General features: G+C 39.5%; 1 protein-coding gene across 3 annotated transcripts in view; it reads right to left on the minus strand.

Moving 5' to 3' along the window:
• Positions 1-27,854, minus strand: part of osmr.S (oncostatin M receptor S homeolog) — a 34,956-nt gene that overhangs the window by 1,164 nt on the left and 5,938 nt on the right. For 2 of the 3 annotated variants that reach the window (XM_041580586.1, XM_018244513.2), the window contains exons 2-17: positions 26,534-26,642; positions 24,151-24,317; positions 19,743-19,908; positions 19,228-19,503; positions 13,693-13,822; positions 12,248-12,393; positions 10,633-10,778; positions 10,167-10,335; positions 9,074-9,150; positions 8,548-8,764; positions 7,345-7,539; positions 6,129-6,230; positions 5,177-5,356; positions 2,484-2,645; positions 2,181-2,274; positions 1,722-1,794 (exon numbers count right to left, since the gene is read on the minus strand). In XM_041580586.1, coding sequence (XP_041436520.1) covers positions 1,722-1,794; positions 2,181-2,274; positions 2,484-2,645; positions 5,177-5,356; positions 6,129-6,230; positions 7,345-7,539; positions 8,548-8,764; positions 9,074-9,150; positions 10,167-10,335; positions 10,633-10,778; positions 12,248-12,393; positions 13,693-13,822; positions 19,228-19,503; positions 19,743-19,908; positions 24,151-24,317; positions 26,534-26,612 — 2,379 coding nt within the window. In that variant the 5' untranslated portion in view covers positions 26,613-26,642. The remainder of the gene's footprint in view (positions 1-1,721; positions 1,795-2,180; positions 2,275-2,483; positions 2,646-5,176; positions 5,357-6,128; positions 6,231-7,344; positions 7,540-8,547; positions 8,765-9,073; positions 9,151-10,166; positions 10,336-10,632; positions 10,779-12,247; positions 12,394-13,692; positions 13,823-19,227; positions 19,504-19,742; positions 19,909-24,150; positions 24,318-26,533; positions 26,643-27,854) is intronic. The other variant, XM_041580587.1, reaches the window with a different exon arrangement.

Raw genomic sequence — 27,854 nt, forward strand, 5'->3', positions numbered from 1 at the left:
GCATTAGATATCAATGAAGACTCATGGGCACTTATCTAATACAGGAAGTGTATGGGACCTGTTATACAGAATGCTTGGGACTTGGGGTTTTCCAGATAATGGATCTTTCTGTAATTTGGATCATCATACCTTAAGTCTAGTAAAACAAAATATTTAAACATTAAACCCAACAGGATTGTTTTGTTCCAATAAGTAGATCTTAGTTGGGATATTAATATAGTTGGGATATTAATATAGAGAAATCATATTTTCAAATGGAGTCTGTGGAAGATGCATAATTCTGAAGCTTCTGGATAACAGGTTTACGAATAACAGATCCGATACCAGTAGTTCTGTCTGTAAAGGCCTCCATGCCAATATTTAATCATATCTGCCGCACCAAGCGTACCTAACATAGGGTGCCTTCTATTGTTCTTCTTATGTTTCAACTCATGATTTGTGGGGTTACCTGAGATCAACAATCACTGGGGGGTGCCATAATTTAGGTACCCCCAGTGATTGTATTCACTTACATGATAACCCAGGCCAACGCTCCTATTGGCAGAAAACTGCTCCACAGAACAAACGTCTTCCTGCTTCTTCTTTCTCCATACAGGTGTGCAAGTTCTAACTTTAACCAAGAAAAGCTGACTTTTTCACTCTACTGCACATGTGACAGTCCCAGGGTAGTGAAGAAAGAAGAAGATGACCGATTAATGGAACTCACTGAGAAAATGTTGGCACCCCTTAGTAACTGTGACTTTCCTTCTCCTTTATGTTTATTACAATCCCACCTCCCTTTTCTCGCTGATCTTGCACATGAGCTGCTGTGTGGACTCTAGCAAGTAACGTCCTCTGGAGAGTCTCAACCCTGTCCAGTCGCTCTGTCTCCCCTGTTACTTTGTAAAATGCCTCCACTCGCCCACTAGAATATACTGGTGGGTGTAGGTTTTGGTTTTATGGGTTAAGTTCTTCCTGATCTGCACATCACTAATTGTAACTTATTTCTCCGTATTCTCCTCCACTTTTCATAACAGTGTGGGCTGCCCTCTAGCACCGTGCCTTTAATAGGGACTCCCGTCTGTCCCCTCTGATCAGGAACCCGCTCCCTTAAAGTGGGGCTGTCACCCAGACATAAAAATATGTATAATAAATGTCCTTTTCAAATTAAACATGAAACCCAAATTATGTTTTTTATTTAAGAATTCATAGCTGTTGTAAACTCATTTAAAAATCTCAACTGTCAATAAAATATTGCCTTCTCCTCCTCCTCCTCCTCCTCTATTCCTTGGGCATAGAGTGGCCCAGGCAATTACTTTCACTTTCCATTCAGCACTTCCTAGATGTCTCTGCTCTCCCCACATTCCCCCGTTCTCTTCACCATTTAATTGTGTAGCCAGGGCACGGGGATGGACATCAGGTCCCCCATTCTGGTGCACAAACAAGATTCTGAGATGATACAAGGCTTGTCTTAATAACAGTGTCCACGAAATGGCTCCTGCCTGCTTGTTATAATTATGAATTCCCAGACTGAAAGAAACAAGATTCAAATAATTTTTACAGTATAGCACATTAGCAGTTACGCCGTTAGGTCCAGGTCATATGACTCAAACAAGGCTCAACCAAAGCAAACATGTCCCTACTGCATGTTCAGCAGCTCCGTCCCTGAGCTCAGTCTTTCCTACAGAAGTTAAAGAACAAATGAATTGTTGCAGTATAATGTATGGCACTGAATGCAATACCTTAAGGGTTGGAAAAGAGAGGACATTACTCTTGTTTGGATCAGGTATATCTGGATAACACATGTTCTTTACCCTGAAAAGAAAGAGAAAACCATTTGTAGGTTGAACCTCATATCCAGACGTGTTCTGTTATTGTTGGCTACAGGCGCGATCTCCACCCAACTAAAAGCAGGTTTCAAACAAAGCTAGTTAGAAATTATGGTGACGCTCACTTCTCCCTACGAGTGCTTGAAAAAATAAACAAGACAAGATTTAAATAGCACTGGTGCTCCCACAATAGGAAGGAGCATCAGAGGAGGCAACCATGTAGTCATCCAACCATCTATGAGAATGTTGTTGTAAATTCAACAACCTATTTAGCTCCATAACATTCTCCTCCGACTCCACAAGAACCAGAAATATTTCCAGATCTCATGTCCTAATGCTTGTACAAGAGTCTTATCTGGTACCAGTACCTACCATTGCCTCTTCCAGTATCCCAGGAGGAGGAGCTGTAGCAACATGATGGACACAATAATCACCGGCAGGGCTATGGCAATAATAACTGCTGCTGCTGTCGGACAGAAAAGGGACTGAATTAACACTTGCACTGGAGCCATTGTATTAGAAAGATGTATTTAACTACAAGTGCCTCCCCCTCGTATATCATTTTACCCCCCACCTGTTCAAAAGGCTTTAGAAGGGTAATTTTTCACTTATGGCATTTAATCTCTCTTCTTGGTTTTCTGAGACCTAAGAAGTGCCTGGATGGGTTTTACTTACTGTCGGGCTGAGTTGTGACTTTAGTAAATTCAAGAGGACTTTCTCCACCACCAGTAGAGGCCGCCATAGCTATTTCATACTTTGTATTTGGTTTCAGGGGATTTATAGAAAAGCTCTTCTTTTCAGTATCATTGATAGAAATCATACACACGCTCTTCCCATCTGCAAAATGAATGAGAGGAGTTGAAATGATTTTGATAAAGGTACTAATTGTTACCGTTAGCTAATGTATGGATTCTGGCAGGTTGAAACTGGTGTAATACAGAGATTTCAGTGCAGGGCAGGAACAAGGGGTAGGTGGAACTAGACACCTACTTGTTCTAGTCTGTGCCCTCATGTCCTGCGTAAGTCGCCCGATGCTTCCCCCCCCAGATCTCACTGCGTGTGCAATAATGCAGGGGGTGAGGTTAAAGTGATCATCCAGGTTACATAGGGAACTGATTAGCAGATCACCAATGATTTTTTGTCATCCACAACCCCTGGGCTGTGTCCAGTGTAGGAGGTGCTCAAGGCAGGCACCTCATCCTTGATTGCCCCTCAGGGAAGTGACAAGTGGGCTGGGGGGTGTTTTAAATTTGTGATGTATGAGATGCACTATGTTAACGGGGGGGGGGGGCATTGCATTCATTGGTCATCGCACAAGCAGCTTTAGTTTACAGAAACCCAGACTGGGGTAACCCCCCTCTGTTGCACCCTGTGCCTCTTCTGCTTACTACTAGGTCTGGCCCTTTGTGGACCCATAAATTCCTCCGGGTCCCTCCCCAGTCTTGGAGGTCTGCACCCTCTATAGTTACACCACTAGCTGAGATAAGAACTTTCCACATTACGCAGTTTCCCTGAGCAATTGCATTAACCATAATACAACATGTGCTCTAACACTCTCTCTTAAGGTGACCATACAAGGGCCTATATTGGCCTGTATATTGGCCTGTGTATGGGGCCCTTCCCCAGTAATTGATATCTGGCCGAGAGTTGGGCAGGGTAAAAATCCCATCAGATCGCGTACTGTACGTCTGTTCATTGATGCGGCCCCGCAATCCGACTGCCCGTACTCCTGCATTATAATCTGATTGTTGGACCCTAGGGCCCTCGATCGGATCAGTCCAATATCGCCCACCTCAAGGTGGGAATAACAAGGAGAGATCCGTTCGTTTGGCAACATCGCCAAATAAGTGGAAATCTGTGTATGGCCACCTCTACTCTCCCCATTGCTTTGTTCTCCTTGTTACACTTAGAAACATATACATGTCATTAACCCAATTCTACTGAATAGTTCTGTAAAATAGAGCCAAATGTCTTTACTAAGAGTTCTTTTATGGTGGAAAACTGCAATTACTGTCAGTGCCTTAAAGGGATACTGTTGTGGAAAAACACATCATTTAATACTATTTCTCCAGCAGAATTCTGCACTGAAATCCATTTTTCAAAAGAGGAAACTTTTTTTTTTTTTTATATTCAATTTTGAAATCTGACATGGGATTCAGTCGTGTGTTAAACTTTCACCCACTAACGATGTCGGTCCCCTGTCGAGTCAATGGAATATTCCTAGACTCTTCCACAATCCATATTCAGTTTGTAATTGCTTATATTTTCTGTATCACAAAAACAAAGGGGAGGGATAGTCAACTTTCCCACATACAGAGAGATTGGCTTCAATTACTCCGAAACTAAACCTTATGAGTGAAATACAGCAGAGAAGTAAGGTAAAAGTTATGGTTCTTAAAACCCAAGTTAAAACGTATAGGCCAGGTTTTACTTACAGTGCTATTAAGGGTGTTCAAATGCTACAAGTGCATCACCTTGTGTAAAAGCAGAAAGCTGCATTATAAATACACAAAAAAAAAAATGGTTTCCTCATGCGTTAAAATCAAAACAAGTCATCGTCAAAATCCTCCAGGTAGGTGACGGGTTTCTTTTGGCGACCTGCCTGTGCGCGAGGTACAATATTCTCCATTTCATTGGAATAAGAGAAGTCAATGATCAGACGTATTGTTAGTTTCCCAGCTGCCCCCAGTCATGTGACTTGTGCTCTGATAAACTTCAGTCACTCTTTACTGCTGTACTGCAAGTTGGAGTGATATCACCCCCTCCCTTTCCCCCAGCAGCCTAATAACAGAACAATGGGAAGGTAACCAAATAGCAGCTCCCTATCACAAGATAACAACTGCCAGGTAGATCTAAAAACAGCACTCAATAGTAAAAGCCAAGTCCCACTGAAACTGATTCAGTGACATTAAGTAGGAGAAATAACAGCCTGCCAAAAAGTAATTCCATCCTTAAGCGCAGGCACAAGTCACATGACTGGGGCAGCTGGGAAACTGACAAAATGTCTAGCCCCATGTCAGATTTCAAAATTGAATATAAAAAAAAATCTGTTTGCTCTTTTGAAAAATGGATTTCAGTGTAGAAGTCTGCTGGAGCAGCACTATTAACTGATTCATTTTGAAAAAACATGGTTTCCCATGACAGTATCCCTTTAACTTTCACTTTCTGTTTCTTGAGGCCATATGTGCAATTATAATTCTCTGTTCCAAGGCAAGATCTGTGTGCAAGAGTCTGCTCGGCTGTTCTGTGCCCCCCTCCCCCAGTCTGGTTTGGAATGAGAGTTTGTCATAGGCACATTCAGCCGTTGCTTGGGAAAGACTTTCGGGAAGTGCGGCTGAAGATCAGAAATGAGGTTGTGGTTGTGTTACCTGTAAGAGGGAGTTCAGTTGAACCTTTCATCTGACAGTTTCCTTCAGGGCTTTTTAAGTAAATTCTGTAGTGAGTGATAAATCCTTCTTGGCAGGTGTAACGTTGATACGGATCCCATGTCAGATGCAACATGTCTGCTTGGATTCCATCAATCGTTATTCTCATCCTCATGGAACACGCTAAAGCAACACGAATGTATTGGTGTATCAGCAAAACAGACTGTATCGTGGCCTATTTGATACAATTTTTACTTGTCTATCCAGACACAAGGGGCCACTTATTATAACCCTGGACAGAAATGCTCATTCCACCCTTACACTCCCTCAGCCAATCAGAAAGCTGTGGCAGTCACTGGAGAATAGGACAAAGAGACTGACACAAGTTTTCCTATACCCCTACATGGGTAGATCCAAGTGGGTCTAATTCCTCAATAGCTTTGATCCTTGCTTGCTAGAATACATCTCAACTTTTTCTATGGTTCTTACTTTATACAACAACGACTACTTTGTTGTAGAAGCTTTGGCTTCTTCCTGGTTCTTCTTAGCTAACATGAGAAACTATTGCTATACAGGTATAAGATCTATTATTCATAATGCTTGGGGTTTTCCAGATAATGGTCGCCAGGCCTTAAGGCTGCTAAATAAACAGTTAAAAAATAAACCCAATAGGATTTTTTTGCCACCAATATGGATTCATGCAGCTTAGTTACCATCAAGTACAAGCTACTGTTTTATTATTATAGAGGAAAAGGAAATCGTTTTTAAAAACTTAATTTGGTTATAATGGACTTTTAGGGCAACATTCTTCAGATAATTCAGAGCTTTTTGGATAGTGGGTTTACAGATAAGAGATCCCATATCTCTATCTCTATGTGGGACAGTAAATCATCATATAATCCAACTAAATAAATGTGTCCTGTAATATATTGCTACATGTTTGATTGCTCATTACCTAGCTCCTGTATATATCCTGACTTCTTCTCCAGAAAATGTTCTCCTTCTTCATTAGATCCAAAAATCCTGAAGGTATATCTCACACCTGGATTAAAGGCACCTGTAGACAAAAGACATGGATAGAGCATAAATGCAATTAATGTTATGCAGTTTGTTCTAGGTGTTGTACCCTGTAGCAGCCAACGAGCAAGCAGTTGGGTGGTGACCTCATATTGTTTTTTAAACCTGGTTCAAACTTTGTGCCATTGGTTACATTATGCCACTCCTCCAAAGTGGTCTCCATGGCAGGTCAATTAGGGCGTTGAGGCTTTCTCAGTATTTCCTGCTTGTTCTGGAATTCCTATTGGTAGGGTGCAACTTGTATTCTGCTTATGGATATGATCTATCACTTCATCTGCCAAGATGAACGGGGTAGGGGCATGTGGTTGACTGTTGGGTAACACAATTCTGGTGTGAAGTCAATAGGATATGTGGGAAAAGAGGATGCCTAGAGCTAATGGAGGGGTCGGTCCTCTGAAAAAGGTGGTTTACAGTGTATATGAATTTACAAGAACATAAGCCTAAGGATTTTCAGAAAGGACAGCTCACTATATTTATACTCCTTAAAGGGCATGTAAAGGCAAAAAAATAAAATCCCATTTTTACTTAAACCTATCTCCAATATACTTTAATTAAAAAATGTTTACCGTTTTCATAAGAAACCTGACTGTATGCTGTGAAATTCTCCCTTCGTTTACTGCTGTGGATAGGAATTGTCAGATGGTCCCTAACTGCTGAGCAGGGAAACAATCATACTTATGAACAGCAGGGGGAGCCCCCGCCTTACTTCCCAGCCATGCAGCACTCAAGCAGCTTTGTTTATGACGATCCCTAAGCAGCCCAGACCACACTGAGCATGTGCACAGTCTTAGTCTTGCAAAGATAATTAACAAAGTTACAAGATGGTGACCCCCTGTAGCCAACTTTAAAAATAATAAATTATTTGTTTGATTAGGCTTGTGGTGCAGTACGTTCATGTTTATATTTAGTATACAAAATACAGCATTTCTAGCCTTATTCTATTTTAGACTTTACATGCCCTTTAATGTTTTACCTTTTTTTGCTTCAGATATAAGTAACGTTGAATACATTTGTATGGAGCAACTTGCACACCCTCTCTCCCCCCACCAGCTGTAAAAGATGTTAGGATTTTAGGTTGCAAATGACTCGCTTACCAGATTTAATGACATCACTAGCAACACTGGAATTGAATTTCTTCCACTGAAGGTCACAATGTTGAGATTTTGGAAAGTTGCACCATTCCACAACATATCCATGATAATTAGCAGGGTGAGGCTTCCATGATACGTAAATGCCCCCATCTTTGCCATTTACTCTTCCTTCTTTAATTTGCCCATTGTCACGAATTTCTAGAAAAATGACATAGACACTCATCACATGAATAACAGGCTGCACGTAAAAGATTAATATAAATTGTTGACTTTGCAATGGATCTTGGTGGGGTCACAGCCAGGGCCTGAACTTTGGGTAGGCAGAAGAGACACCTACGGCACAATGAGGTTGTTGGACACAATGGGGTGTTGGACAGTACCTTTTGATGGGTCTTCTGCCTACATTTATGTTTTGCTTGCTTCCTCTGCCGCTATCCTGTCTTGTCACCATGGTCCTCACTCTCGTACGTATGCACAAACAGAGGGAACGAGGTGTCTGACCAGGGTTGTCTAGGGAACCTGGGCAGCTTGGTCCAACCCTGCTTATAGTGACCAGAGCATTTATTAAACTGAAAATTCTGCATTGTTTGGAACCCTGGAATTTCCACCTGCTTGAAGATAATGGTACCTACAACTTTCCCCTGCATCAATAGGCGCGCTTGGTGGAACAGACTCTCTAGTGCCAAGAGCAAATGTAAGGAAGTGCATGGAGCTTCTTTAGACTCAAGTACCTTTAATAAATGGTGTCAATGCTCACAATAAGTTGCATCCATTTTTGCAAAACATAGTCTAAAACATTCCATCACACACCTGAATGACTTATATCAGAAGAAGAATGTTGAAGGAACATGAACAAATGACATTCAAAAATACTGTAAATCAGAAGATGATCACTGAGAGTCACCAGGGTTAGTTGTGCTACACTAATCAATGTGTATATTGAACCTTTCATCTCTAGGACAGTTCAGGTAATTGTTGGACGCCCACCAAGGCTGAAGGACAGGAGGCTTCACCATAAACTTAAGATTAATATTTTCTTTAAAGAGAAACTCTTTACAAAAGCATCTGGTTATGGCTTAAAATAGTTGGATGGCTTTTTAACCAACAAAAGGAGCTACTAGTTGTACAGTATATTGTTGGATTTTATTTCCTTCAACACCGAAATATGTCTTTGTCCTCATGGAGCCTCTGAGCTTAATAGCTTACCATCATCATTCGGAATTCTTATCTCTGAAGGTGGTGAAATGCCAGCTCCATTCTGGGCAGTAATGTGGATTACATAAGCCTGTCTGTCAATGGATAACTGGGTGGTGTTTTGTGGTGGATGGACAACTCTGCTTTGATATTTAGTTTGGTCGTAGAGTCGTCTCCAGGTAACGTTGTAAAAGACAATATATCCGGTGGCGTAGATTTCTGAGAAAGGCTAAAATAAAGTTACCAAATGTGTGTTATATAGGGAATAATGTTCCTCCTGTTGTAAAATATAAGGATATTAGAAGCCACATTGGAGTACCATGACTATATATGACTGTTTATACAGGTCATGGAACTCCAAGGTGGCTTCTAATATCCTTATATTTTACAACAGGAGGTACATTGTTTTATGCACAATATCAGTGAGTCCTGTGATTCAAATGACATTGCTAAGCACACATTACAACTGATGACATCACTAAGCCATTCATAAGGATATATTTTAGAGGATAGGATAGATTACAGTTTAATCACATACCCTCCAATAAAGAGTCACAGTCCTTCCATTTTCAGAACTCTTTACTTCTCTCCAGATGTCAAGTTGTGCTGTTGGCACTGGCATATATAAATCAAATAGTGGTAAAATCAATCATCTCATATTAGTACCCAGTGTCTAGGCCAAGGGAATATGGGCCAGGATAACTTTGTTATTCTTTAAAGGGCATTCCAATAATCAGGGGAATCACTGCTCCCTCAGCCTGACACAACCAATTGCCCTTGCTATGAGGGACCAAAAAAAAAAAATGGACCTGGGGATTTCCCTAATAATAAATTAAAGGGCTGAAGCAACGTTCCTTCCACAAATTCAAGAATAATTGAACAATAAGGGATAACATGTTGTGCCAAGATACCAAAGATCAGCATTGGTCATTAAACAATTAGTACAACTTGCACCTGAATGGGTAGGGTATTATGCAGGCAGTCTTTAGGTGCAAAAGAACTCCTGTACTTAGGTATAGGCCTTGTTCCTCTTTCTCCAAAGGAGGTGCATCTTGCATATCAACACAACACTAGTATAGAAGACAACAGGTGCGAGGCTGTTCTATCATAGCACTCCACTATAACTACAATCATGCAATTGAACCAGCCAGCAACATATGCAGAGTGCATACTGTAGCAATAGTCTTGTATTGCCCGTGTATATTTTAGTCCTTCTACAACTCAACCACAAGAACATTTTTGTGCATATGGACTTCAAATTAGAGGGAGCATTACCCATGAACCTTTGTCCTTCTGTCTTATATTAGATGGAAGTATATGCAATGGCTGTGATCCAAACCTGGTGGGTATTTAACTTTGAAATCCAAGGATCCTTGTGGAAACTAGTTGTTTTATTGGGCATATTTCCATGCTCTGGATATGTTTAAACACACCAGGCTCCAAACCAAAGAGCAAGAAAAGCTGAATCACAGCAAAGGGTGTTTCCTTTATCTGCACAACCCCAAATCCAGCTGAGATTGAAAGACTAGAAACTGCATTTACCCTACTTTTAGTTCTGAAATTGTTGCATCACTACAAGATTTAGATCCTTGGAACCCCAGGGCTACCTGAGAACGAGCTGAAGAACGTACCATCTTCATGAGTCCTGAGTTCAAGCTGCTCACTCCAGTCACTCCACGTAGACAAATGCGTTGCCGCCATACAACGCAATGTCATGGTATAATTGGTATATGGTTGCAGTCTGTCAAGGGCAATGGTGTAAAACGAGGTTGGTGCTTTACCCATTACTGTGATGTTTCTCTATAAAATATGATTAACATATTGAATAAATAGTCTGAACTTGTTCTGTAACAAATCATTATAATTGGCAATTACCAATGTAGTGTGTTCTCATGGGTAGAGATGAACTGGGAAACCATGAGATGAGTGAAGGTGTTCCAAATGCAGTGATACCCCCCAAATGGAATTATGACTTAAATCTAGGGGAGCTATTTATAAAAGTGTTTCGCAGATCAATCAATAAAATACACCCCAGCTGAGTTTTTGTTTAGTATCCTACTAGGCAGATGAAATAGAAAATGAAATATATATTCTTACCCATTCAACATGGTGATTGTTCATCTGAAGTTCAGTTTGGCATAATAAGAGAAGACCTGTGTAATCTGCTTTCAACGTCCATCTGAACTTGGCATTTGTGGCATTAATATATTGTAATTCCAAGCCTGTTGGGGCCAGTGGATGAACTGTTAAAAGAAAATGAAGGTCATTGCAGCTGAGCTTTAGTAAATATATTTTCATACAATGGGCCCCATAAAGTTAAGATTACTGTTAATGAATTTGAAATATTTGAATTTCTCACTTCATCCTTCACCCTTGATGGCCACCTGAAGTACTGCCATATTGGCACGAGATGTGTGCAGTTTTTTCAGTACTGTGTTTTATGATTGGCCAGTGAGAATTTACCCTAGTAGGACATGGCTGATACATGACTTTGGTCCCCAGGGGCACCCTGTGAGAACAGTGTACAATGTACAGAAGGAACAATCTTGTTTTCATATTGAGTAGGGTTTTTTCCAAGTGAGTTCTTGTCTGTGATACTCACAACTACAGAATAATAAACCATTCTCTTATTATATATCTGTGAACATCGTATATATTTCTAGTGATGGGCTACTTTATTTGGCAGGTGCAAATTCACAGCAAATTTCCATGTCTCGCCGCCGGTGAATAAATTCAGCAAAACTGCAGCGAAAGTTCACAGCGTCCAAAATAATGTTGCCGCTGTTGACTATTTTGATGCCAACTACAATGTTGATGCCGACGACAGTTTAACGCGTGTGTAAAATTGTCCCTGCAGTCAATTTTGACGCCTGCGAATTGCAGGCATCAAAATTTGTGTTTCGCTGATTTTCCGCCGTTTTGCGAATTTTGCGAAGTGACACGGAACAAATTCGCCCATCACTATATATTTCCTAATTTGCATCAATATCCATTTTCACCTCTATCCTACTACATGGGGAAGGTCTTTCCAGACATAGGTTTGTTTTCCAGACCATGTAGGTTGTATTGCATCCATATACAGGTATGGGACCTGTTATCCAGTATGCTCAGGCCTGGGGTTTTCCGGATAATGGATCTTTCCTTAATATAGATCTTCCTACCTTATGACTACTAGAAAATCATGTGAACATTAAATAAACCCAATAGACTGGTTTTGCTTCCAATAAGGATTAATTATATCTTAGTTGGGATCAAGTACAAGGTACTGTTTTATTATTACAGAGAAAAAGGAAATTCATTTTTAAAAATATCGATTTTTGGGATAAAATGGAGTCTATGGGAGATCGGCATTCCATAATCCAGAGCTTTCTGGATAATGGGTTTCCAGATAATGGATCCCATACCTGTATATTTATTTCCAATCACAGCTATAGGCAAATTATTATGTGTTTGTTTAGAAGCAGTATGTAAAGTACACCGTTGCCTAGTGAAATCGAGTCCTCTATCAGGTCCAACTCAAACAAGAGAAACCTGTGCAAAACTTGGGATTTTGAACCATTTATAGAAGGCAAAAGAAGCTCAACATTTTTTATCTTTTTTATCTATTTGTATTTTTGCATTTTTTATTTAACGCATCAGGAAACACATGGGGGCCGGGTTCTTTTGGCAGGTATTGCTTGGCTAGAAATACACACAAACAGAAGGAGTTTACCTCTTTGTGTTGCATCCACCAAAATACTAACGCTCTTCATTCCTAGCTGGTTCTTGGCAACCAATGTAAAGTTATATATGTTCTGGTTCTTCTGAATGGGCCAAGTGCACTCACTTCTGGAACATAATTTTGTTTTTTTGGAAAACCTTGAACAAGTAAAAGTGCGTAATTAAACTTCACTCAGCTGAAAGTTATGAAGTTGTTATAAAATATGTAACACAGATGCAATGCAATTTAGGGACTTTTAGAGGCACATTTACTTAGTTCGAGTGAAGGAATAGAATAAAAAAAATGATTTTTTTGGCTACTTCGTCCATCGAATTGGCTACTTCAACCTTCGACTACGACCTCGATTCGAACTAAAAATCGTTCCACTATTCGACCATTCGATAGTCGAAGTACTGTCTCTTTAAAAAAAACTTTGGCCCCCTACTTCGCCAAGTAAAACCTACCGAACCTCAATGTTAGGAAGGTCCCCATAGGCTTTCTAACAAATTTTTGGTCGAAGGAAAATCGTTCGATCGATGCATTTAAATCCTTCCAATCGTTTGATTCGAAGGATTTAATCATTCGAACAATTAACCCTCGATATTCGACCCTAAGTAAATGTACCCCTTAGTCTTAGTGAATAAAGAAAGTCTAGTTTGGTTCAGTAGGACTCCATTGCTTGTGCCTGTTACCTCCATGTTTACATCCCAGTAGATATTTATGCAGGTAGAAGGAATCTACATAATCAAGTCATATCATCAAACAAATATATTTCCTTGCCATTCACATAACACTGAGTTCAGTGTTATTAACATAGACAGGTTATGGACCTGGAAAGCAGATGCTCATATGTGTGGCTGCTGAGATAGAAGTCTGTTGGGAACAGCAGCGACAATTTTTCCACAACAATGTGCCAGGAAAGCTACAGACTAATTTTGGTAATCAAAGGATTGAAATAAGATATCACACAATGGCCTTATATTTGAGCAGCGTCTTTCATTGTAATAAGAGACACTTTCACCTTTATAAAGGAACAAAATAATTTCTTGGGTATCTTGCAAGACAAGGCTTCTCAGCTTTTTTTATGGCTGCAACTCATCTTGAGAAGATTGAGGATTATTATGTTGGTATATACATTGCAAAGTGGTCCAATGAGCAGCCTCTAGATCAGTGATCCCCAACCAGTAGCTTGTGAGTAACATGTTGCTCTCCAACCCCTTGGATGTTGCTCCCAGTGGCCTCAAAGCAGGTGCTTATTTTTGAATTCATAGTATTTGGCACCCCAATAACATTTTTCATGCTAGTATTGCTCCCCAATTCCTTTTACTTATGAATGATGCTCACGGGTTCAAAAGGTTGGGGATCCCTGCTCTAGAGAATATTATAGGCAAGAGAGAAGGCAGATTGGTGGCAAAAGTCAGAGTTTGGCCGTTGCACTATCATGAGGCAGAACTTACCACTCATGCAGTTTGTAATTAGGAGCAAGATCTTCATCCAAGTTGGATTTCTTTCCAGGGTTCCAACTGCAAATTAATGTCTTTAAATCTTGTGTTTCACAGGACATGTTTGTTGGTTCATCTGGTGGTTCTATAACAGATGAAAATATTTATTTAATATAACACTGACATCTGCTGTTGTCCGAAGAAATGGGGAGTAAGTAAAAGGATGTGCTCGATTGTGTTGTGTTCTATGGCTGCAGCACCCTCTCGTTAGGTCCTATTACTCCTTTTCATTGGGTTTTATTACTTTAGGTACCTTTCATTTGGTTCTATGACTATAGCTCCCTTTCATTGGGTTCTATGGGGCAAATTCACTAAGATCCGAAGTTGCGACAGTTTGCTGCACTTCGCCAGTCGAAGTTTTGCCAGCGCTACGCAAATTCACTAAAATGCGAAGAGGCGCGTTTAGGGAGGCAAACGGTAGCAAAGTTGCACTAGCGTTAATTCGTCAAGCAAAGCGAAGTTACGCTAGCGATGCCTAATTTGCATACGGCACCAAGTTAAAGTACAATGGACGTATATGTAGCAGCAAATACATTACACTACACAAGGTTGGGAAAGCTTCATAAAATAAAATAGAGGTGTTATATTGCCCTATACATGTGCCCACTGTATAGTTTAGGTGCCATATGTTAGGAAATGTAGGGGGGAAGGAGGGTACCCCCAAAAAAATTTACGATCTTATTCAGCTTATCACCCTTAAAAAAGGAAAAGACGCCAGCGTTTTTTGGGACTTAGAAAAAATGTCAACTTTTTTTGAAGCAATCCCTATCTACTCTATTGCAATTCACCTGGTCTGAGGTGGTTAAGGCAAGTCTGGTAAGTCTTTCACTGGGTTCTATAGCTGCAGCTCCCTTTCATTGGGTTCTCTGGCTGAAGTTCCCTTTCACTTGTCTCTCTCTGGATGCAGCTCCCTTTAATTGGGTTATTGGGCTGTAGCTCCCTTTCATTGGGTTCTATGACTGTTGCTCCCTTTCATTGGGTTCTCTGGTAGTAACTCCCTTTCATGGGTTCTATGACTGTAGCTCCCTTTCATTGGTTTCTCTGGTAGTAGCTCCCTTTCATTGAGTTCTATGACTGAAGCTCCCTTTCATTATGGTCTATGACTGTAGCGCTCTTTCATTGGTTTCTCTGGTAGTAGCTTCCTTTAATTGGGTTCTCTGGCTGAAGTTCCCTTTCACTTGTCTCTCTCAGGCTGCAGCTCCCTTTAATTGGGTTCTCAGGTTGTAGCTCTCTTTCACTGGGTTCTATAGCTGTAGCTCCCTTCCATTGTGTTCTCTGATAGTAGCTTCCTTTCATTGGGTTCTCTGGCTGAAGTTCTCTTTCATTGGTTTCTTTGGTAGTCGCTCCCTTTAATTGGGTTCTCGGGCTGTTGCTCCCTTTCATTGGGTTCTCTGGTATTAGATCCCTTTCATGGGTTCTATGACTGTAGCTCCCTTTCACTGGGTTCTATAGCTGTAGCTCCCTTTCACTGGGTTCTATAGCTGTAGCTCCCTTTAACTGGGTTCTCTGGTAGTAGATCCCTTTCACTGGGTTCTCTGGCTGAAGTCCCCTTTCACTGGGTTCTATAGCTGTAGCTCCCTTTCATTGGTTCTCTGGTAGTAGATCCCTTTCACTGGGTTCTCTGGCTGAAGTTCCCTTTCACAGGGTTCTCCCGGCTTTAGCTCCCTTTCATTGAGCTTTATGGCTGTAGCTCCCTCTCCCCCCCCTGTTTTTGTTCTTGTTATTTACCTCTGTGTTGTCACAATATGATTTGGAAGCTATAAGAAATTAAATCAGTTAAATTCAACATTTTAAAATGACCATTAGAAATGTTATCTGAAGATACTATATTTTATTTTAGAACATTTAATTTCAATTTATACTGCGAATGAAATAGTACACTTGTATTTGAGTTAGAATTAAGAGTGGCAATTTATGAGTGCAATTTCAGATAAAACTTGCCATATTTTTTTTTTACCTATAATGCAACATTTTCCCAATAAGTCCAGTGTAACGGAAGCCACAGTCTGAGCTAAATCTGCTACAATTGCAGGAATGCATTTTCAGAGAGGGGAGGCTGCGTTCAAATTGGCATTTGTATCTGATTCACCACAAGCCTGGTGTGCCTCCTGCTCTAACGCCGGGTATTAACGAAATAAATTGTCAATATGTATTCTCTATTGTGTCCATTTTAGTTCACCCCCACTTTTTATGGGTTTGAAATATTGTATTTGGTTTTCACAAAAAGCCATAAAAATCAATATGATAACAAATAGTAGGCAGAATAAGAAGATTAATACAGTGACATATTGAACAGAATGTATAATTTACAATGAAGTAATATGTAAAATAAAATAGAAACTAACAAGAACTATCACTAACTAAGCCAGTGGACGCATAGACATCCTTAAAAGAAAAAGAAGAAAGAAAAAGCCCATTGTCTTGAGAATGTCAGATAACCCCCCCTATGAACATTTTACAATTGAAGAAACTGAGATATTTGACTTCTAGTATTGGAGTTACAGAACTCAAAGTAAGGAGACCATATAAGTCTAAATGATTCTTTGGAATTATTTCCTTTAGTTTTTACTAATAAAGCTTCCTGCCAACTAAGCTGGTTCATTTAAGCCATTGTATCTGCAATTGAGGGAGACTCATTTTGTAGCCAACAGTTAAATAAAGCCTTTCTGGAGGCAGCCAAAAATAAAATTGTCAATATTTTATTTTCTTGGGACTTAAATTCTATATTAAAATTTGAAGAGAGCCTACTATCATCTAGAAGCAACAAAGCAAAACCTGGAGATAATTTAATTTTTATTTTCAAATTAATGTTTAGAAAACTGGTAACTTCCTTCCAAAATATACTGATCTTTGGACAAGTCCATAGATAGTGAAAAAGGGACACATTATACTCATCACACTTGGGACAGTATGATACAGGACTAGAAAAGATACCTTTAGAAAAAATCTTCCCATAGCCTAAGTGAACTACCGTATATACTCGAGTATAAGCCGAGTTTTTCAGCCCCCAAAATATGCTGAAAAACTCTACCTCGGCTTATACTCGGGTCAAGCGCAAAAACGGTCACCGGCGTCTAAGAATAGTCGCCGATTCCTAAGAATAGTCACCAGCGCCTAAGAATAGTCACCAGCTCCTAAGAATAGTTGCCGGCGCCCAAGAATAGTCTCCAAGAATATTCGCCGGCGTCCAAGAATGGTCGCCGGCATCCAAAAACGAGACGCCAGCACCTCCAATGGGAGCAGAAACCCTCAATTTTTTGATTGAAACTTACCAGAAGCTGCTGCATTTCTCACCCTAGGCTTATACTCGAGTCAATAAGCTTTCCCAGTTTTTGGAGGTAAAATTAGGTACCTCGGCTTATACTCGGGACGGCTTATACCCGAGTATATACGGTAACTTAAAATGTTGTATCCTCCAACTCTCTGCCAAAATATAATTTATTGTATTTACAAACAGACTTCACCAAATCTGAAGGGGATATTTGACATTGTAGAAACTCAGCCCATTTGTTGGACACTTTAAGTAATGGGTGTGGGTCTGACCCATAATAATTCCAGAATTTTTTAGATATAGAGTTAATAGAAATCAAAGAAGGAATCTCCAAAAACTCTCCCAAATCTTCAGCTAGCCTATGATCTATGTTTCTATTATTACTTGACAAAGAAAGACCGCATTGACAAGCTAAGTAATAATATCTATCAGATTCAAGAAGCCCGTAGTCTTTTTTGAGTCTTGACCAAGATAACAGAGTCTCATTGGGTGGATCTAATAAATCTTTTACTAAGACTAATAATTTTTTCTTCAAAGAAAATAAAAAGGACTCAGACTTTTGAAAATCTGAGGGTTTAAGTAAGAGTTTAGCCGGCATAAAAGGAGTTTCCGTATAACTGTAGCTATGTCGAGAGAATAAGGGGCGATTCACTAAATTCGAGTGAAGGATTCGAAGTAAAAAAACTTTGAATTTTGAAGTATTTTTTGGGCTTCTTCGACCATCGAATGGGCTTCTTCGACCTTCGACTACGACTATGACTTCGAATCGAAGGATTCAAAGTAAAAATCGTTCGACTATTCGACCATTCGATAGTTGAAGTACTGTCTCTTTAAAAAAAACTTCGACCCCCGAGTTCGGCAGCTAAAAGCTACCGAAGTCAATGTTAGCCTATGGGGAAGGTCCCCATAGGCTTTCCTAAGTTTTTTGATCGAAGGATATTCCTTCGATCGTTGGATTAAAATCCTTCGAATCGTTCAATTCGAAGGATTTAATCGTTCGATCGAAGGAATAATCCTTTGATCGTACGATCGCAGTATTTGCACTAAATCCTTCGACTTCGATATTCGAAGTCGAAGGATTTCAATTCCTAGTCGAATATCGAGGGTTAATTAGGGTTAATGTTTCCACACAAAAATAGAGTCCAGAAAAAGGGGATTCTTCTTAAAATCGCTAGGAATACTACCCCATTTACTATGTAAAACAGATATAATATCAAAGTGAGGTTCATGAAAAATTTCAATTTCAGGATTTGTAAACTTATTACCTTGAGAGATCCACTCAATGAGATATCTAGTAAGGGCTGATAAATTGAAAGCTCTGAGATTAGGGAGATTTAAACCTCCAAGTTTAACTGGAGCTCTCAATTTGCTTTTTTCCCATTCCATATAAACTTGATAAGAGCAGAATCAAGTTTCTTGATATCAGAATGTTTTATAAGCAAAGTGATATTAATTAATGGGTATATCAGCTTGGGGAATATCAATGATTTAAAAACATATCACTCGTCCCTTAAGATTAAGGGGAGCATTGGCCCATTTTTCACACATGGAGGAAACCTTATGACAAGCTGGAGTAATATTTAATGAATATAAATGATTTAAATCTGAAGGAATTATTAATCCTAAATATTTAATCTGATTTTTGGGGTATTTCAGGTGAAATTTTTTAAGTAAAGAGTTTGAAAAAGAACCATATAGGTTCATCACTTCAGATTTATCCACATTAACCTTATAACCAGAAAAAGACTGGAAATCTTGTAGTAAGTCAAAAGCAATCTTAAATGAAGACTCTGTGTTTCTTAAAATCAGCAACAAATCATCTGTGAAGGCTAAAACCTTGAGTTGTTTATTATTGACGGAAATTTCCTTAATCAATTTAGACAAATCAATGAAACGAATTAATGGTTCTAGTGCAATATTAAATAAAAGGGGCGATAAAGGACAGCCTTGTCTCATACCCTTAAATATTTCAAAGGGTGATGACTTAGCTCCCCCCAAGATTATTTGCGTTTTGGGACTTTTATAGAGGCATTCGATATATTGGTAAAATGGGCCCGTGATACCAAATTTTTGAAGGCACATAGATAGATGTTTCCATGTTATATTATCAAATGCCTTCTCAGCATCAATATTAAGAATAGAACTGGGAATTTTATGCTTTTTGGTCCCCCACTTTTTAGAATGCTACAAAACATTAAAAACAGTTGGCAGATACTTACTGGTGACAAAAAGAACAGTTCCACGCATGGTTATGTGGATCCCATTGGTTGTAGTGCAGATAACATTTGCTCCACCTGCCTTAGTGCTGGAAACATTGTGCACTGTAAAATCAAAGGTTCCATTGCTGTTGGCAGGTGCATCGTACCAAGTTTTCCAAAAAAACTTTGCAACCTTTTGATTTTTGCCTGGAATGCAGCAAAAATTTACACTGGTCCCTTCCTGAACAATTTTTTCATGTGGGAAGATGTAAGGCTTTGCTCTCAGGTTTTCTTTTCCTAAACAAAATGAAGAAGAAGACATCAAGGTATTGTTTTAGACTAAAATTTTTATTAATAAAGAATAATTGATCTGCCGGTCCCTAGTTTAGCTTCTGTAGACATTCGGGTTTAGTAGAATGTCTTCTACCCTCACAACAAATCCTAGCATCAGACCAAACAGTCAGGGTTAGAGGGAAGTACCCAGCAAAGGAAGCTGACTTTGTTATGTAATAGACATATTTTACATTAGTAATGACCGTAATGAGCTTTCCATTGGCTCCAGGGACTCCATTCAGGCAATTCGTCCCCAGCTGGGGCCCCTCTGATGCGCACAAAGTGAGTGTAACATTCCAAAGGAACATCAGAATCCCAGAACCATGTAAACTGATTTTCAGCATCCGAATACTTTGATATGTAAGTCTCCTAGAGGTCAAAAAAGAAAAGGTAAATCAATACAGTGTTGGACTGGGATGCCAGGGGCCCACCAGAAAACCTTAGACCTTGGCCCACTTTTCAAATTATTATTGCTTCTCTCCTCACTCAACCTCTTTATTCTGCTAGTCTTTTATATCTACTTACTATATTCTTCAATTATTAAGCATGTTCCCCCATAAAGAAAGAGTGAATGACCATGAAATAGGCCAAATAATTAGAAGCAAGAGGGACCACTGACACTTGGGCCCACCGGGAGTTTTCCTGGTATCCCGGTGGGCCAGTCCAACACTGAATCAATATATTTTGTACACAACCATAAACCATTCCTATGAAGGTTTTATTGGCTCATCTTGCCTAAGGTGTTGTTACCACTCAGGGTGGCTGACTACAAGCCAAAGTCTATGTTAAAAATCACTTACAAGGGGCAGGGCTTAGATGATTAGGGGCATGGTCTGATGCCATTGAGGGCGTGGCTGAATAGAACCAGCAATGGAATTATCTGCTGCAGAATTCTGATGACCAACACAGAAAGATACCATTTCATCTTTGTCAACTGTATAAAGCAAAATGACCCCAACTTTTTGCTTGTAACTTCTCATGGGCAGCTGAATAAAGCTGGTAGGGTAATAGCCTATGTGTCCATTTCACTGTGATCTCCGAAAAGGATCATTCACAGACGAAGCCTTTCCGGACATTGCTTCAACTGTGCATCCACCATATTGGTGATCACAATAAAGAGGACCTGAAGTGGCATTCGATGGCCCCTCCAACTACTTTTTAGCCAGGAAAAATCTACGCTGCAGTTTTGTGAGTCAGTGGTTTGGGAGGGGGCCTCTAGGAAGAGTTGAGGGTGGTCACCAGGGTTTCGTTCTCTGTGCCCCACAGCACTGCGTGCCCAGCAGCTCTCACATTTTAACTAACATTAATTATAGTTATAAACAAAAACAATAACACTTATAAGGAAAGAGGAGAACAACATTTTAATATTTCCTCTAATATGTTTTTTTCTGCACTGGAGGAGTTAAAAGTTAAGCAAACCCTTAAGGGCTGATAGGAGCAATGCTTCATCCAAAGATGTTGAGAAATCAGTTCATTGTTTGATGTAGTGGGAGGGCTGTAACTGTAAATTACTTAGAGCTGATCATGTATTATAAACAATAAGCTGATGAAATGGTACCGAGAGATTAAAAAAAAAAGCAGGAGGCTAGAAAATAAAGAACTAAAATAAAATAAAAAATTATAAACTTTAAGGACTAATTTCAGACACATTAAAGTAAAGGTAATAAACGGTGTATACAATATATTATTGTCCTTAACCATTCTGTTATGTCCCATTGGTTCAAACTAAGGGTGGGAGGGAAATGTTGCTTTGTGTAGAGGTCTGAGAGTCAATAAAAAACTGAAGCCATGGATTATTATATTATGAAGAAGGAAACTGGAGGAAGACCCAACCAGAGAGAGATGATTGGTCCTTGACTCTTAAAATATAGAATGTTATTTGTGTAAAAGATAAACCTGCCTACCTGCTATCAGGTTGAATTGTCCCCAACAGGAAACAATCTTCAAGATCATAGTTAGCCAGAAAAGTCTCTATAAAGCCAAGAAGTTGTAGGTTAGAGAGAAATAAAGTGGCAGATAGTGTTAGTTGTTGACATGGCGCAAGAGGAAGGAGAAATAGAAGAAGATATGAGAAGGATTTATATGGCTGGTGTTACTTAACCCAACGTGGCTAAGAAGGTCACTTTAACAAACACATCAATACCAAAGTGTACTTATGTGTCCAGTCCCAAATGATCTTGGGTTTGTTTTGGGTTCCCTGAGCCTTATGTACTAGTACAGATATATAGTATTGGTTGCCTCTTATTTGGTACATTAAACTATTGTTTGAGTCCCATTTTCCTGATAACTAGTAATATTTTGAATTTTGAGAGAGAACTCTATTGCACATGTAACAAGATAAACCCAATGCCTCCAATTATCAAACTGTGACCTATTATCAGTACCTCCTTACACCAACAAGGCTCCCAATAAAGTGCAAAGAGGCCAACTGTGACCCAGTAACGCAATTACCCGACGCATTGCCCCCCATCCCCCCTGCAGAAGCAAAAAACACGGCGGATTCGCATGTGCGCCATGATTGTGGGCCACGAGGGGATGCGGGTGCTGGTGCAGTTGCACCGCCAGTAGTTATGCCACTGCTGTGACCCAAATAATTTATAGCATAGTCCCATATGGATCTTCACTGTCCCCCCAACAAAGAACTACACTTTTATGCTATAAACTATAAAATGTGGCCAGTCCAGGTCTTGTTCTAGGAAGATGTTCATTTTAATATGTGTTGTTAATCCAACCAAGTCACCTTATCCTGTGTTACTGACACTTTTTTTATTGCTATTGTGCGGCTGAAGGGTCTGTTGTTTCTACAGCCACATCGTAACAGATACATTAACAAAATATTCATTATACAGATGCAATTTTCCAGAGGAATGTTATTATGCCAACACACCTGCTATTATGCCAACACTTCTGCCAGCTCTTAAGAAACTTTTTTCTGGATACAAGAAAAGTTTTTGGCTGGCTTATTGTAAGGGTATTATAAGTACCCAGTACGGGGGTTATAGGAGTTGATTAGGATAGCCACAGCCAGTGTTATAGATCAGAGGAATGATCAGGACATGGTGGCACTGGAATTTAGGAAAGTTGGCTGATATATGCAGTGTATAGCGAGACAAGCAGGGGGTCAAGGACAAACCCCAATAGAGAGTTCAATGCTGATGATATTTCATAAACAGAAGAAACAGAGAAAGAGCAGTCTGATAGGTAAGACCTAAGCCAGCAGAGTGCTGTATGTATATGCCAGGCTGAGTAGGATGCCCTAGAACAGTCATCCCCGACCAGTGGCTCGGGAGTAACATGTTGCTCGCCAAACCCTTGAATGTTGTCTCTCACTCTCAGTGACCTCAAACCATGTGTTTCTTTTTGAGTTCCTGATTCAAAATCAAACTTTACTTCTATAAAACTATGGGGCACATTTACTTATGGTCGAATATCGAGGGTTAATTAACCCTCAATATTCGACTGTCACAATTCTAACAATTTTTTGGTTGAGGGAAAAATCATTTGATCGAATGATTAAATCCTTCGAATCGAACGGTTCGAAGGATTTTAATCCATCGATCGATCGAACGATTTTCCTTCGACCAAAAAATTTTAGAAAGCCTATGGGGACCTTCCCCATAGGCTAACATTGAGGTACGGTAGGTTTTACTTGGCAAAGTAGGGGGTCAAAGTTTTTTTTAAAGAGACAGTACTTCGACTATTGAATGGTCGAATAGTCGAACGATTTTCAGTTCGAATCATTCGATTCAAAGTCATAGTCGAAGGTCGAAGTAGCCAATTCGATGGTCGAAGTAGCCAAAAAAATCATTCGAAATTCAACGTTTTTTTTTATTCTATTCCTTCACTCGAACTAAGTAAATGTGCCCCTATGTGTACTACCACACAGAACCTCCTGTAGGCTGCCAGTCCATACAGAAGCCACCAAGAGCCAATCCCAGCCCTTATTTGGTACCCCAGGATGTCTCTGCATGCTTATGTTGCTCTTCAACATTTATTTACATTTGAGTGTGGCTCAAGGGTAAAAAAAAGTTTGGGGACCCATGGGGGTATGAAGATTTGTCCTTTGTATTTGGAAGACAGAAAATAATTTAATTCACTTTAGTATAAATCCTAAATTACACTGAAGGACAGTGATCCCCAACCAGTTGCTCGGGAGTAACATGTTCTCACCAACCCAGGGACGTAACAACAGAGGCAGCAGACCCTGCGGTTGAAGGGGGCCCTGGAGATATAGGGGGCCCCATATTTAATGAGCAATTTCAACATATATTGGTAAAAAGGACAAGCTGGATATGTTGGGGGCTCTAAAATTAATTTGCTGTGGGGCCCATTAACATCTAGTTACACCACTGCACCAACCTCTTGGATGTTGCTCCCAATGGCCTTAAAAGCAGGTGATTATTTTTAAATTCCAGGCTTGGAGGTAAGTTTTAGTTGTATTAAAACCAGGTGTACTGCCAAACAGAACCTCCTGTACCAAATAGCCAATCACAGCCCTTATTTGGCACCCTAGGGCTTTTCTTCATTCTTGTGTTGCTCCCCAACTCTTCTTTACCTGCTCTAGGATAAATGAAAACCAAGCAATGAAGCAATAGCAGTAATTCTACTCACGTTCCTGATAATATTCATTTGTGTGTCCCGGCCAACTTGTGCGTGAAAAATGATGTCGGAGCCAGACAAATAGGCGTTCTCGCTGACACTCCACCTTACAGACAAACGCTGCTGATACGAATCATTGAACATTTCCAGATTCAGCGGTGCAAATGATACTTTAACCCCTAGAGGAAGGACATTTGATATCAAACGACTGGCTGCATCTCGGATGAAAAGTGATGAAAAGACCAAAATAATTCAATGTTGTTTTGCTGCATACGACCCAATGTTATTTCAAAAGAAGAACACACGGGTCATTTTATTCTACTGTTTCATATTGAACCCCATGGGGAGCCAAGTTATTCCAGCCAGACATAGTGGCAGATTTACTAACGCATCAGCAATCAGCATTTTGCCAGAAATTCCATCTGCAGAGACATCACCAATTTTGTAACATGTGTTGACGACAGTTTGCTAGCGAATAGGACCATCGATATTGTTCATTCGCACTCTTAACGACTCAGGTGAACAGTCGTTAATCCACAAATTCAGTAAAGCGCAAATTTTACAGAATGTTACCTCTTTCGCCAGAGTTGAGTTCAGACCAGACAAACTGCTAAAATGAAGCTACATCCTCCTCAATCTTATGTCAGTGACATCATATCCTGTCTACCGGAAATTCGTTAAAGTTGTAAAAACGCTGCCGACATTTCCTTTTTAAGCGGGATTGCCTGCAAAAACTATTCAACTTTTTTGGGTTAACATTTTTCCCCAGACATTTAAGGGCCATGGAATGTTCAATTTAAAGTGGGCTCATGTGTAGGGCATTATGTGATCTCTTTTGTTTTTAATAAGGTTCCCTGGACATTGGTAACTTCAAGCATTTGCACCAACATTTATAATAAAGACGTCCATACAACTTAACATTTCCCACCCTATTCAAATTCACCTAAGCGCAAGATCACTGGCGACTTTTCGTTATGAAAGCAACAACCACTAGGAGAAATAAACTGTTTAGTGAAAATATAGTTGAACAATATTTAGTAAACCCAAGAAAATCTCACAAATGCAGCCTCAGTTGCACTAAAGTGGATACAATTGACATTGTGTACAGGTATGGTATCCACTATCTGGAAACCTATCATCCAGAAAGCTCCGAATTACAGAAAAGCCATCTCTCATAGACTCCATTTTTATCCAAATAATTCAAATTTTTTAAAAATTATTTCTTCTCAGTACATTGTACTTTATCCCAACTAAGATATAATTCAACCTTATTGGAAGCAAAACCAGCCTATTGGGTTTATTTAATGTTTACATGATTTTCTAGTAGACTTATAAGAGCTATAAATATCCAAATTATGGAAAGGTCCATTATCTGGAAAGCCCCAGGTCCCGAACATTCTGGAATCTGAATAACAGGTCCCGTCTCTTTATTACTTCATTACTCATTAAAGTTACTTCCAAAGCCACACCTTGAACATTGGGATGGTTGTGTCCAAGGGCCGAAAAATCTTAATTTTTTAATAAAATGGGAGACGGCCTTTCTGTAATTTGGAGCTTTCTGGATAATGGGATTCCGCATAACGGATCCCATACCTGTGTCTATAGTTGTAGCAGTAACATATACAGTAGAATCTCCATTTTACACCCCCTGATTTTACATTTTCCCTAATTTTATATTGTTGTTTTGTGGTCCCACCGATATATTAGACATAACACATTTCCCTGATTTTACATTTTACTGGATTTTACACCATTTTTTCCTGGTCCCCTGAAAAACGTAAAATGAACATGTATTTATATAGCGCCAACATATTTTGCAGCGCTGACATAAACATACACACCGTGATCATTGTGTTCTAAAAGCACCAAGTTAACTCCATTCAAGTCTATAACACATGCAATGCACTAAGAGCATCACATATATAGTGAATAAAGTACCCCCTTTTGTAAAATATAAGGATATTATAAGTTACCGAGGAGTTTCATGACCATATAAAAACATGAGGCCGAAGGCCGAGTGTTTTTATACAGGTCATGGAACTCCGAGGTAACTTCTAATATCCTCATATTTTACAACTGGGGGTACTTTATTTATTATAATACACAAGTTTCAGTGAGTCATGTGACAGAAATGACATCGCTACTCACCGTTTATAACTGATGACATCAGAACTCACCGTTTATAAGGATATAATTTACAGGATATTCATGGCTTTTGTGTATTATATAGTAATAAAGCTTTAGTCTATCCCCAGTTCTGACCAAGAGATAATCTCCCACAAACAGTATTGGACTGACTGAGGTCTATAATAGGCCACATACATTCAAGGCTGCAGGAAAGTGCTGTTTATTTCTACATAAAGCGAAGTTATCATTTGATTATTGAGGTGGTTACCTTGGCAGTGCAGTATTCCAAGCATTAGTACAATTAGAAGGCATTTGAGTTCCTGGTGATATCTAATAAGCCAATCCATTGGTTCTTGCCCAGATATTCTCTTCTAAAACTGCAAAACAGAATGAAAATTACTGCTGTCAATCAATTAATTAAAGGACAAGGAAAGTCTGAAATAGAATAAGGCTAGAAATGCTGTATTTTGTATACTAAACATAAACATGAACTTACTGCACCACAAGCCTAATCAAACAAATAATTTATGCTTTCAAAGTTGGCTACAGGGGGTCACCATCTTGTAACTTTGTTATACATCTTTGCAAGACCAAGACTGTGCACATGCTCAGAGTGGTCTGGGATCATCATAAATTAAAACAGCACAAGTCAAATAATATCTGCCAGAAGCCGATACAGCAAGACTGATTAATAATCAGAATATACAGACTGCACTGGGTCCTGTGTTGTCATGTAATCTAATGTGGATTTTATAGTTTTTGTATTGTTTAATACACATTTTCTCCAACTCTGCAGAACCAGTGGCTGCAGCAAAATAATCCTCCAAATAGAATCCCAGTTTCCATCTGTTTAAATCTGGCTCCATGATCTTTGTCCCTGCAGCTGGAGGTGGAAACGGTAAAGCGGATGTCAAGGCAAAAATAAAATCCAATACAAATTTCTGCACAGTCGCTGACTACTCTACAGGGAAACAAACAAAGCTGCTTGAGTTCTGCATGGCTGGGAAGTAAGACGGGGGCTCCCCCTGCTGTTCATAAGTATGATTGTTTCCCTGCTCAGCAGTTAGGGACCATCTGACAATTCCTATCCACAGCAGTAAATGAAGGGAGAATTTCACTGCATACAGTCAGGTTTCTTATAAAAACGGTACACATTTTTTAATTAAAGTATATTGGAGATAGGTTTCTTTTTCATTAAAGAAAGTAAAAATGGGATTTTATTTTTTTGCCTTTACATGCCCTTTAAAGGGGCCCCACCCTAGACTTTGCCTATGATATTCTGCATTGGCCTGTCAGTTTATAAAGTTTTCACTTGTATATAGATTATATATGCAAACACTACAAGCTACATTTTAACCCCCTTTATTTAGGCTGGGTAGGGGGTAAAAGATAAAAATGCACCCATCCTTTGGAGGACCCCAAGTCTTTGGTGTTTGGTTAAGAACAAACACTGCCTGTCTCAAAATAGAAACTAAATGTTTTAGAAGAAAACATATTTTTAAACTCTCCATATTTAGACTGTAATCATCTGTTCTCAAAGTCAACAAAGACCCAACCGCACCAGGTTCCCTCCCAGCACGTCATTTTTT

This window comes from Xenopus laevis, chromosome 1S (genome assembly GCF_017654675.1).
Source record: "Xenopus laevis strain J_2021 chromosome 1S, Xenopus_laevis_v10.1, whole genome shotgun sequence".
In the NCBI taxonomy this organism is placed as follows: Eukaryota; Metazoa; Chordata; class Amphibia; order Anura; family Pipidae; genus Xenopus; species Xenopus laevis.